This window comes from Taudactylus pleione, unplaced genomic scaffold (assembly GCF_031769625.1).
Source record: "Taudactylus pleione unplaced genomic scaffold, aTauple2 ptg000936l, whole genome shotgun sequence".
Lineage (NCBI taxonomy): Eukaryota > Metazoa > Chordata > Amphibia > Anura > Myobatrachidae > Taudactylus > Taudactylus pleione.
In genome coordinates this window covers 213,896-227,766 of record NW_028285337.1, presented here as the reverse complement: position 1 = coordinate 227,766, position 13,871 = coordinate 213,896, and the positions used below count along the sequence as shown (strand labels likewise).

Here is a 13,871-nt window from a genome sequence, read left to right as displayed (position 1 = left end):
CGGCTGACAGAGATTTCCTGGTCTCTTCCTCGCAGCTGCAACAGCTGGCTGCGTGATCCCATGGGTCACCTTAGCCGACCAATGGTCTGCAGACTATCCAATGCTGCGTTGGACAACGCAGCTCGGATACGTAATGCAGCAGGAGACGTGAGGCCTCCTGCTGCATTACCTTGTCTGCACAGACGGAATAGTAAGCTGCTTGCGAGCAGCTTTCCGTCTGAAGGTTAGGGCCACTGTGCACTGCTACCAGTGCCATTTTTGAGTGTAGCTTTATAAATACTGGTACTACTGCTGCCTTTTCCATCTCTGGATGCCAGAATTCCATCCTGCAGGGATATGTACTGTATGTAGTCAGCATTAATTGAATGTGTTCAAGAGACATGTTACACAATGATTTTTAGGTAAACGGGCACATTAGGTTTTACTCTGACTTAGTAAAGGGGGGACAGAAAGCAAGTGTGCAGGACTGAGAGTCCCATTATGTTTCTGAGTAGGGTCATTCTACTTGGAGTCATGTTTTCCCCCTTTGGTTGCTTGGTTGTCCATATTCAACATGAATGGAGGCTCCCAAGCAGTGCCTGTGGGACATTAAAACTACCCGCTACCTACTTACGGACCTTCCAGTTTTGCATACAGGCCTGGGGCACGGTGCAAGCAGGGAGACTTTCTGTGGGTGCAGCAGGGATAACTGTGTTTCGGATGGAATGATATATTAACAGGTATTCCCTTAATGTTTGCTGATTAGTATGTTTCCTCCTGCCCCCTATAATCTTTAGCTTCTGATACTACTACTAATAAATAATACTAAACGTTTGAAAAGTTACCAAGTAGTGGTGAAACCAGGATTTCTTATTGTATGGCAGTGAAAGGCATCCTTTCATCACTTGGTCTGCTTCCTGCAGTGGAAAGATACAAGTGGGATTCTACTCAATAGTGGCAGCTAATTCTGTTCTGTGGAGTAGGGGTAAGGGGTACATTTACTAAGATGGGAGTTCTATTTATGAAGTGATGTTGCCCATAGCGGCCAATCAGATTCTACTTTTCATTTATCTAGCACCTTCTAGAGGATAAAACGTGGAATCTGATTTGTTGCAATGGGCAACATCACTTCATCACTTCTTAATAGAACTATCTTAGTAAGTAATATGTTCCGAGCAGAGCGGTAACTAGACTTTTTGGTGCCCTGTGCCAGAAAGAGCATTGGCGCCTCCCCTATTTTTCAAATGGGGACAAAATGCACCCGAAAAAGGGGCATGGCCTCATGGGGAAGGGCCAGGGAAAAGATGGGGAGGCCAGGAGATGCTGGGAATAAAATAAGAGGAAGCTACAAGTGAGAATGATTATAAACAGAAAATTTAAAGGCTCGTACAGCGCCTCCTGCTCTGCGGTGCCCTGTGCGGTGGCACAGGTCGCACTACCCTAGTTACGGCCCTGGTTCCGAGATTACGGAAACGGTGGGATTTCAACGAGTTTGCCGCTAAATATAAGACTGCAATCAGTTATAGGGCAAACGTAGCCTGTTTCTGTCGATTTAAATTTAGCAATAAATTAGCTGAAATCACTCCTTTTTGTAATCTCGGAACCTATTACATAACCCCAAATATCTAGTTCTCTAATGTATCCTTAATATTATTTTTAAGCACTGTATACCCCTTGCAGGGTCATATAAGAAAGTATAATAATAATTGTTAACATAAGGTGAGTTTGCCTATAGATGCATTAAAAGCCATGCAGACATGCAAGATAAATATGACAAATAATTCCATGTTTACTTTTGCCTGCTCAGTTTTTTAAATATTTCAAAATAGCCTTACTATTAGGAGTATAAGGAGTACTTATCCTCTATTAGCACAGGGTACCATCCATGTGACCCAATATCTTTGTTAACGATGAGTGGGAAAACAATATTTTACTGTGAATAAAGGCAGAAATACAGCATGCACAGGCCATAGGGTGGCACTGGCAGGGTGATCATCTGTGACCAGGGAAATTCAACTGTTTTCATATGTCTGGATTGTAAGCTGTACATATATAATAATATATTGTGTGTTCCACCACTTTGTTTCCTACAGTTGTCAGAAAGACAAGATGAGGAAAACCCAAAGGAAAGTTTCAAAGCCAGGAACGTTATCTATATTTTTTCAAGAGGAGGCTGTGAATCTGGATTTCCCAGACAGTAAGTTGTAGTATACAAGCATTTATTTAATGTGTAGCCAGTACTAGGGCGTGTGCACATGGGTATACACTCCCTAGTACTTACTGTTGGCTTTGGTTCTATGGCCATATGTGAAAGGAGGAAAGGTGGATGTTCTTTAGCAACAAGAATGGAATAAAGGAAGATTTCCATCAATGTTGCTACATTCATTACGTAAACACTAAAAAACATCCGTGTGTGCTTCTTTATAGGATGAAAGATCTCTATACTTTACATCAGACATGTCACCTATGTTTGCCTGTCTAGAATGGAAGAGAGACAGATATACATACATATAGCTTAACACTCATACCCAGTCCTATCTGAACCTACCAACCTGCAATAAAATGTCAGCCTAAAATTGTGAAATGAAAATGGGATGGGATGACAGTTATAATTCTAGCCTTTTCTCTGTTGGATTTAATTAATTAAAAGTAATTGAATCACTTTGAGAGTCTCTTTATCGAAAATGTGTTGTTCGGAGGTCATCACACATTACCTAGGAATTAAGACTTAACGTGATGTGTGTATATCACCAAAGAGAGCAAATGCACAGAATCAATATTCAAAACAATAAAACTTTAATTATTTTGAATATTGATTCTGTTTATACGCTCTCTTTGGTGATATACACTTATCATATTAATGTTATTTGTTTCTTAGGCAAATCAGAGTTACCTTTGAAGAGCAGCATCAATCTGCTTATGCTTAAGGGAATTATCAGATCTAATTTATTATATTATACTATTTACTTTATTTATTTTTATTATAAAATTTGCGCCTGATTTTATTGCTTTTTGATACATTACCTATGAAACAAAATTACACTAGACAGCCACAACCGACTATATATGATTCTTGGCATCGGGCTGCCTATTATGACAATCTGCAGTCAGTTCGCCAAGATTATCGAAATCCATTTTGCTAATCATTAGTAGATGCTTTCATTACATAAAATGGTTATCAGGAAAATTTCTGTCGCTCCTTAATAATATAAAGCGAATGGTGATTATATTTTTGTATTCTTGGCTCATTAGTTATATTTTATGCTTATTTTTATGGTTAGGTGATTCAACAACAGATTCCTTTAGCTCTGACTGGTTGGTGTCTTCACATTCTGAGTTGTCACAGTACAGACGTCTGAACACCAGGGGTTACAGAACTGATGTGTCTAAAGGTAGCATTTCAGATGCCTCTGTATTATTTATGTACAATGACAGAATATATACTGTAAAGAAACTCAGCATATTATTGGCAAAATAGGTGCAAACAATTTAACGATTTATTATATTATTTTATCTGTGCGACAGTGTCTGTTGTAAAAAAAACAAAAATGTCTGCCGTGTGTATTGAACAGTTTTAGTAAATGGTAACAAAGCATTTTTGCATACAGCAGGATTTCTTAACATTTTTCATCTGGTTCTCAAGCTACGGTATGTCTGCACATCAAGTTAATAAACCATTGTTCCATTTTGCATTATAATATACCATAAATCACTTTACTAGTTAAAATCACTTTACTGGTGTATAAGTGCTTTTAAAATTAATTTAGAAGAAAAGTGAGATTTTGTTTAATAAAAAATATATATTAAAATTATATATACATAAATATTTTATATATATATATATATATATATATAGCAGCAGTCCAGTAACAGACGATTAGCACACCATCTTACATGCAAAAAAAATCTTTATATGATACAGGGGATGTACCATATAGAGATTTTTTTTGCATTTAAGATGGTGTGCTAATCGTCTGTTACTGGACTGCTGCTATATTTAATTCTTTATGGTCATGCACCCTACCATTGTGTCAAGTTTGTCAAGTTTGAGTGTGCAGATATATAAATGAAAATTAGGATCGTCACGTACCAGGTTAATGACAGAATTTTTTTTAATTACCCTTCTTTGAAGGAAGATGAAGTGCATGAAGTCAAATAAAGTGCATCAGTCAACGTTTCGATCCTCCAGGGATCTTCCTCAGGACATAACAGCTTGACAACCAAGTGGAGAATGGTTGTCAAGCTGTATACATCTGCTGCTATGTCCTGAGGAAGGTCCCTGGAGGACCGAAACATTGACTGATGCACTTTATTTGACTTCATGCACTTTATCTTCCTTCAAAGAAGGGTAATTAAAAAAATTTTTCTGTCATTGACCTGGTGAGTTCCGATTCTCATTTTCATTTATATCAAAATGGACTTTTTTTGTCTCTAATTGAGCACCCCAACTTTGTTTATATTTTGTGGAGTGCGGATACTCTGGAATTTATATATATATATATATATATATATATATATAGTACTGTGCAAATGTTTTAGGCAGGTGTGGAAAAGATGGTGCAAGGTAAGAATGCTTTCAAAAATTGAAGTGTTAATAGTTTATTTTTATCAATTAACAAAATGCAAAGTGATTGAACAGTGAAGAAATCTAAATCAAGTCAATATTTGTTGTGACCACCCTTTGCCTTCAAGACAGCATCAATTCTTCAGTTCTTCTACTGTAGGTAAACTTGCACACAGTTTTTGAAAGAACTCAGCAGGGAGGTTGTTCCAAACACTTTGGAGAACTAACCACAGATCTTCTGTGGATGGAGGCTTGCTCAAATCCTTCTGTCTCTTCATGTATTCCCAGACAGACTCGATAATGTTGAGATCAGGGCTCTGTGGTGCCAAATCAGCACTTCCAGGACTCCTTGTTCTTTTTTATGCTGAAGATAGTTCTTAATGACATTGGCTGTACAGTATGTTTGGGGTCGTTGTCCGGCTGCATAATAAATTTTGAGCCATACCGGATGGTATTGCATGATGGATAAGTACCTGCCTGTATTTTTCAGCATTAAGGATACCATTAATCCTGACCAAATCCCCAACTCCATTTGCTGAAATGCAGCCCCAAACTTGCAAGGAACCTCCACTATACTTCACTGTTGCCTGCAGACACTCATTATTTTACTGCTCTCCTTCTGTTACAGCCAAACATTAAAAATTTTGTCAGAATATCCTACATGGATGACTGGAAAGTGTTCAGGAGTGAATTTGTTCCCCAAACTGCCTACATTACCAAGGAGGATGGTCACTGAGAGAATACTTGCTTTCTTCACACCTCCAATTATTACACTTAGCAGTAGCAGTAGATATTCTCTATTTATAAGCTCTACTGTGTGCATTGTAGCTGTTTATTGAACTATCTATAATGGCTGTCCTTTAAGTGGCTCACCACTAATTGGCATATGGGATGTAGAGAATTTCCCGGCGGCCAGTGGAAATCCCGACAGTGGAAGCTTTACCCGGGATTAAAGATAGACGTCGAAATCCCGACACCTATCTTCAGTCCAACACCAGAATCCCGACAGCCAGCATCCAGAATGAAGGTAAGCGGGGCCCTGTAAGGTGTTAGCTACGTTTAGTTTTAGGGATCCTAGGGGGAGATTAGGGTTAGGCACCCCCCGGGAGGGTAGGGTTAGGCTACAGAGAGGGGGGGTTAGGTTTAGGCACCCTCCAGGGGGAGGTTAGGATTAGGCATCTCTAGGGGAGGGTTAGGTTTAGGGTGCGGAAAGGGTTAGGCACAACCAGGTGGAGGTTAGGGTTAGACATGACTAAGGGAGGGTTAGGGGGAGGGAGAGGGGTAGGTTTAGGCTACTTATCGCCCTTGCCGGCATCTTGCTCCTTCGGGCTTGCTGCGTCAGGATATTCAGCTGCTGCGATTTCATACCCAACTCCTGGCAAACAAAGCCCATCACCATTCCTACCATGAAATCTGTTGATAGTGGAGTACACTACAGCGCAGACTCCATTTTGTTTTCTCTATGGATGCTTCCTTCCCTGTTCCTAGATGGCCGCCAAGGTACTGCACAGTACGGCGCACATGCATGGCGCCATCTTGTCATTGTGTAAGAGTGCCACAGTGGGAGATGAACATCTCCCACTTAGCTCTAGAGAGATACCTGCTATTAACGTTGTTCCAGCTCCCTGCACCACTACCCGATTTCAGTATGCACTCACCGGCTGGTGAGTTGTATCACACCCCACTCCACACAAACTGCGTGATTAGATATTGGCAAACCAATTTATGAAGTATGATGTGGAATTTGCAAATATTGCATTCAGTGAACCTCAGGATATCCAGAAGCCAAAGCCAAGATCCGATTGGTGTTAGTGAAAGTCTAAGATAGACAGAGAGACTTTGCAAGATCTAACAGTGTGAAAGACGTCAAGAATTGTGACAGTGCCAGCAGTCCTGAGTTTTGTGAGGCAAGAGACTGTTGGTATGGTACATGCTGTCCGTGAGGGGACTCTTGCTGATATATTTACCAAGAAGGCCAGACTGTCACGTGATATGTTGAGGTTTTTTATGTGTTTCACCCTGTTTCCCTTTCAGATTGCTACAGAGAATCTGAAATTGAATGTTTGTGTAAAATAGAGAAGCTTGTAGTATGGGGGGGCATTGATAGTGGGGGTGTGCTGCTGTGCAGACTCCATTTTTTTCCTTCAGGGAGGCGTCATTCCGTGTTCCAAGATAGTAGCCAAGCTTAGTACTGCTCATGCGAATGCCATCTTGTCACTGTGTAAAAGTACCACAGTGGAAGACAGACGTCTCTCACTTAGCTCTAGAGCAGGGATGTAGAGAGCCCGTGGGGCTCTGGTAAAAGAGGGGGCATGGCCTTATCGTGGCCTGTGTGGCCACGCCCCCTTGACAACAAAAAATAAAAAAAAATCACTTTTGCAGCGCCGCAGTGGCACTGCACGCTGGGGAGCGGGGTGCTGTAAGCCCCCAGCCCGGCGCTAAGCGGGGGGTGGGGGGACGGGTGGTGGCCTGATCAGTGTGATCGCTCCCCCCCACAGCCATAGGAGACTGCTCCGGGGGGGACGATGCTGGACCTGGGCTCCTCTAGCAAGCCCGGGCCCGGGTAAACTGTACCCACTCCCCTCCCTCTTGCACAGTGTGTAATGCCACAAGGTCTATCCAGATTTACTCCATCAACATAGTCTTCACTCCTCCCCGGCAGCTTCTTTTTCTTACTCAGAATGCTAATGTCAATGCCAACTTGACTCCTTTTCATGTGTGTTTCAATATTATATGGTGGTACTGCTTTTCCTCTTAATTGTTGTCTGCAGCTACCTGAGCTGAACTAATTGCTGTAACTGGAGAATAACTCATGTTATATCATTCAATCCTGGTTCAGTCCTGGAAAAATAATTATGCCACACCCCTTAAATAAATGTAGCAAATCTGTCATACCAGGGGGATGGAAACAGCCACAGATGACATATTTTGTCTTGTCATGAGATACATTTTATAGTATTTATTAGATTTCTATCTATCTATCTATCTATCTATCTATCTATCTATCTATCTATCTATCTATCTATCTATCTATCTATCTATCCTATCTATCTTTCACTGCTCTGGCTATATATACTAGAAATGTATGGTTCAGTTTTCCTGAAATACGAACACACCCGAACCTAGGGGTTCCGAATTGAATCGTGTCCTAGTTCGGAATCACTTTGAGGTTTGGTTCTGTAGTCAGTTCGGAGCTCGGATTTAAAAAAACAAACTCGGGTTTTGGATTGCATGTAAACAGGTCCAAAATAGCTGTTTTATCGATTTTTTAATAATTTTTTTCCAATTCATTTTCAGCAATTTTTAAGGAATCCAAAACTGAACCAAACCGAATCCGAACCAAAACACTTGAGAGTGCATTTGACAAAACCAAAACACGATGATGAATTAGAACCAAAACCAAAACACGGGGGTCCGCGCACATCTCTAATGCAGATTTTCCAAATATAACATGTTCCTTTAGTGCTCGCAAGGATGTTTTTCTCTTATTGATATGGATCTGTGGTATATTGGCCTTGCTACTCTCTTGTACAGCTCCCATGCCCCCATTATACAGTACAACTCCCAGGTCACCCATGCATATACAGCATTGCTCAAATTGTGTATATATTATAGACATGATTTTAGCGATGCTATATAATATATATGCATGTGTGATGTAGGAGTTGTACAGTATAATGAAGGATTTTTTATATAGCTTTTTCATATAGTTGTCATTGTTGAATCGTAAATAAACCTTTAGTACATTCCTGCCTATAAACCTCTAAGATTCACCTGCCTAGAACCTCTAAGACAAAACCTGCCTATACCTTCTAAAACCACAAGATGTCGCTAATTAGCGTCGTGTTTAATTATACCATTAATAATACTCTAAGACAGTTGAATAGCGGTCCAACGCGCTAAAGATTATTATTCAGGTAAAAGTACAGATGTTATCCTGCTATGATCTAACAATGAGCGCAAAATAAATTGTACAAATATTAGGTCATAAAGTACAGTCAATACATACGCGTGCGCTCTGGGACCAGATACCGGCATCAATAATGAGACCTTCGTCGAACAGCATAACAGGAACGCCGCAGACTGGTATCTCGTTTCAGTGCACTCACATATATACCCGTACTGGGATAAGCAATACAATAGAATACGTTGGCAGGTTCTCATTGGTTCCTCTTCTTGCTTCTTCCGTTACGGTACAATTCATAGGTCAGTACAAAGACTCAACCCAGCCTCTAACAGCCTGATTGTGTTCCCCTTCCCGCTGCATAATAAATCTAATCTAACTATGGCATACAACATTTCAAGAAGTTATTCTCTCTAACATTCATATTTCATAGCCGCATGTTCTGATCTCCTCACCGATGCCACCGAAACGCTGTGGGAACAGAATAGATCAGTACGGCACTAAACACGGTCCAATTGTCATTTACTAAGCCATAGTTACAGAAAACATTAATTTCTTTATATGCTGACATTGCGATTAAACCAAATAATAATCATTCCTTTCGTGCTGCGGGACCATTGCTTTTAAATGTGTATGCGGGGAGAAATGACACTAAATTGTGTTGTGTGTTTGAGGGTCTGTGGGGCACTTAGCGACCAGCACTAAGTTGGAAAGGCTTCTGTGTATGTGTGTGAGCATGCCAGTATGGGTTTGGGAAAGATCACTAAAAAGCTGGCTGTGCGTCTAAATTGATATTTTGCATTGTCCTATGTTTAACATGAAGTGCAGGGAAAACACCACTAATTTGCTACTGCTCAAATATAAGTCTGTAGTGATTTTAATGTGTTGCAAAGTTATTTTATGTCTGCTAAACACCGTCAGTAGGTGTTAGGGGAAGATTGTTAAAAAGCTGTTCGTGCTACTTTTTAGCAACCTTGCGTTGTGAGTAGCAAAATTAATACTTTTAGCAATTTTGCACTGTGGATTGTGTACTATGTATTTTTGACAAAATGGTGCTTGTGTAAGCTTCCTTTTCTAAAATGGAGTCTTGCTGCCATTCACAAGATGGCGTCTTGCGGCCAGTCGCAAGATGGCGTCGCCGCGATTAAATTTTAAGCTGAACTTGTCTCAGCCAATTATTCAGCTTTTACATCATGCATCCAAAATGCATGGAAACTGGATAAATTGTATAGAGGTAGGATTGGGCCCAGGATACTGTTTGTTGGCATAGTTGTGCTTGGATGGCATAAAGGCATGAACAATCCAGAGGAGATTGGTTGCTGCCCTCATTTGGTAGTTTAGAGAACAGAAGTCTGGGAAAAATTACCAAATGGAACAGATCATATTTGCAGTTTTGTATGCTGTACCAGCCTGTGGGAGTGTCTGTAGAAAGTAGGCTAAGTGTTATAGTACGTTATTTCATCTTTGGGAAGTTACAAAAGGGAAGGTGTACTCTGTCTATTGCAGTTTATGAGAGGTATTACAGAGGTGCTGGCTTGGGGCAGCAGCAAGTGTATATAGATATCACATTAGTCCAGCTGGACATTCATGCTTTCACATTGGAGCTAAAGTCTGAGATTTGTGTTTTTTAGGGCCTGATTCAGAGTTGGATGCTATGCTGATGTTTGCGCAGTTGAGCAATGGTTTTTATACTGCGCAATCATCGCTATTGGTTACCGATGGAGGTCTCAGTGAGAATTTGGTTGCAGAGTCATTGACATCAGTGTGTGTTTATGGGAGGTAACGGGGGGGTGACTAGTCAAATGAGGGTGTGTCGCGAGTGTTTCGTGGGCGTGTTGGAGCCAGCGACTGCGTTTGTGTACATAGTTGCACTGTCCCCGGTAACTTAGTTCTGACAGATATTCTGAGCAACCAATGGTGCGTTTTTGTGCGCAAGCGGCAGATTACAGATGCAGGTGGTGGGCGTCTCTGCAAATTTCATCACCAGCAGCAGTGCGAATGAAATAGTGTGAACCTCTGAATCAGGCCCTCAGTTCAACTTGGTGGAAAAAAAATATCTTCAAATGGAAAGATGACCACTGCACCAGGAATGATATTAATCTCCTTGATTGAAAAGAAGGCCCCATGTCAATATATGACAAATGTACAGTAAGACCAAAATGTTTCTTCGATTATGTCAAATTGGGGGTGCTGCCTATGGACAACTGGATGGAATATCAGAAGAACAAGCTAAATAGAAGTCGTCTTAATTGGCGCACTAGTTACAATTAAAACATAAGTGGTCCTGCTGTGTTTTCATTTTTAATGCTCTAAATAGCCTACAGTGTGTTGGTGGGTATATTATATAGAAGTCACAATAGACAACCAGATACATAATATTTCTTATGTTCGTTATGTCACTCCTCTGTATACCAGTCAGAGGGGTAGTAATATACAAATGGACTTTATTTAATATTCAATTCCTCAGTGGATAAAGAGCATTCTTGGATTAATTCCCTCCTAATAAGTCCAATGTCATATGGACAATAGTAATTAAGATGAGGTCCAAGATAAACCCTGTAATATACCATAAATTCAGTGGTCACTGTTCATTAGATGGTCCTGTTTATTCGCCTCTCATTGGTCAATTGAGCCAGGGACACATGCTATAGTATAGAGGTCCAGGGTAATAACTTCCATAAATAACTTGTCTCATCCATATACTTCTCTCACCTCTCTATGGAAATTAGAGCATCTATTAATGTATTAAATATGCCCTAAGTGTTAATGCAGTGAATATGATGTATAGTGATAGCCTTCAGTATATGTGTAAAAATCTAACTGCCCTACTTTAAAATTCTGACCAGGAGTTACCTGCACTGGTGCTGCAGTAACTCACTAATTGAAGTTTGCTCCATTATTACTGGGCGTTTCTGGCTGGTCGCAACAATTGCCACCATGTCAGGGAAAGCCCAGCCTAGCGTGGTTGCAAACAATGCGACCACACCAGGCAAGTGGCTAAATGAACCCTAATCGACAACAGCATTGTGTAGGGTATGTAGTTTGTTGTGAAAGTAAATGTCAGTATGGTGATCCCACCCTGAAAATGAACTACTACAGAGTTACACACATATCACAAGATACATTTACTAAACACTTCTCACCATGTTTTGCTTTGAATTGTATTGCAGTTTTACATTTCCTGTTTAAACAAGCCACAGCCACTTATTAAATTTACAAAAAACCTGGGAGCGCTAAATATCCCAAAAATGGTTAATTGATAAACACTGTATCATAATGTTAAATAGCAATATATAAAACGACACACTGTGGCCACAGGAAAATAAATAAAACAAATACAATAAAAAAACAAGCATAAAAATATAAAATAGAAAAGGGGAGGTAGTCAGTAATAAATAATATTGTATAAAAATGCCTGTTTGGTTTGTCCAAATTGTTAATAGAGCTTCAGAAAAAATACTTATTCACTCCATCTGTAGATAGCATAATGCAGGAGCAATGTCTATAATTAAGACAAGTTTGAAGCTTTGTAGCAGACTGTAAAAACTGTTCAGTATTCTTTAAAAAAGTATATACTCAAAATCACCAGTCCGCATTAGGACATAGGGCCTGATTCAGAGCTGAACGCTCTGACCAGAGCGCTCGCTCTGAATCAGTGCCCTCCTACCTGAAAATGGAGCGGCCACCTGGCCGCTCGCATAGCTGTGGGTGAACACCCACAGCATATGCAAGCGGCCAAAAAGATGCCTGACCATCGCGACCATCGGGCTTGCGACGAGACCCTGCGGTAGGATCTCGCTGCCGCAAGCTCTGGAGTGATTTTGGCTCTATCAGAGCCAAAATCACTCCCACTGACATCACTAGTGATGTCAGTGGGGCCGGCTTCAGACGGTAGGCATTCCCATGGGAACGCCTCCGTCTGGCAGCCACACCCCCGGCACGCCCACCAAAGGGGCGTGCTGTCAATCAACATCGACAGCACACCCCCTTTGGTGCAAGACCCAGAGCGACGGAGAGCCCGTCGCTATCCGGGTCTCGCGCATGCGCACGACGGAGCTCCCTCCGTCGTGCGCATACACAGTGGGGCAACATCGACACGCTTGCGAGCGTCCTTTGCTCACGAGCGGGTCTGAATGACCCCCATAGACTCCATGCTGAAGGAATGGTAAATACCGTGATGCTGATATCAGCGTGGACCTCCGGAGTGGCCTTCCTCCTGTGTCCTTAGGCAGAGGGATCCCTATGTCTGCCGTGAATCCTATCGCAGGGAGTCAAGGTGACGTGATGCGGCGTGGACAAACCGCCGACTATAGCAGCACAATGAGCGTCTGCATAAACAGATGGACAGTCCCATCCTGCAGTATTGCCGAAATCGGTTGAAGAATCAAGTAGTCTATGTCCTAATGCGGACTGGTGATTTTGAGTATATACTTTTTTAAAGAATACTGAACAGTTTTTACAGTCTGCTACAAAGCTTCAAACTTGTCTTAATTATAGACATTGCTCCTGCATTATGCTATCTACAGATGGAGTGAATAAGTATTTTTTCTGAAGCTCTATTAACAATTTGGATAAAGCAAACAGGCATTTTTATACAATATTATTTAGTACTGACTACCTCCCCTTTTCTATTTTTTATTTTTATGCTTGTTTTTTATTGTATTTGTTTTATTTATTTTCCTGTGGCCACAGTGTGTCGTTTTATATATTGCTATTTAACATTATGATACAGTGTTTATCAATTAAACTTTTTTGTGATATTTAGCGCTCCCAGCTTGTTTTGCAATTTCCACAGGCTGTTTAGGGGTTAGCCACCCCCTTCTTGGTGAGCGGCTTTTAGAATCACATATTGTGTAGGTTGAAGCGCCCACTTATTTCTCCTATTCACTTATTAAATTTACCCCCATGTGTCTGAAGACACTCCCTTTTGAACATTTGTCATGAAATTTAAGGCAATCCACTACAGGTCAGAGTAGCAAGCAAACATTAATACCATAGTTGCTAACTTTCTGACTGCCCCCTCTGGGAGGGGGCAGCCAGGTTGGTGAAGTGGGGCGCGTGCCAAATTGGCAGTATAGGGGATGTGACGCCACACTTGCATCATCATGGCCCTACTTCACTATATAATGGGATTACCAGCAGCTGCAGCACGTTATCTGCCCGGCTGGGGGGTCTGCATCATTATCTGTTCCGCTCCCTGCCCTCCCAGTGATTGACTGGCATGGCCTAAGTCCAGATAATTTGGGGACAAGGCTCAAATCATGGACGGGGTTTAAGTTGGCGATGCTGAAATCTCAGGACTGCAGTCTCTAGAACCCAGATAGCACTGCCGTAATAGCAGGGAAATGGCTTCCCATGGGAGAAAACACCTCCCCCTGGGACTGCCAATGGAAAGTCACTACCATTGCTAGGCAGTCCCTGTGG

The 13,871-nt window shown here is 41.3% G+C and overlaps 1 protein-coding gene across 1 annotated transcript in view; it reads left to right on the top strand.

Moving 5' to 3' along the window:
* The window catches only part of AKNAD1 (AKNA domain containing 1), a 135,679-nt gene that overhangs the window by 68,022 nt on the left and 53,786 nt on the right, over positions 1–13,871 (top strand). The window contains 2 exon segments of the mRNA XM_088459806.1: positions 2,073–2,176; positions 3,261–3,371. Of these exon segments, the coding sequence (XP_088315932.1) occupies positions 2,073–2,176; positions 3,261–3,371 (215 nt within the window).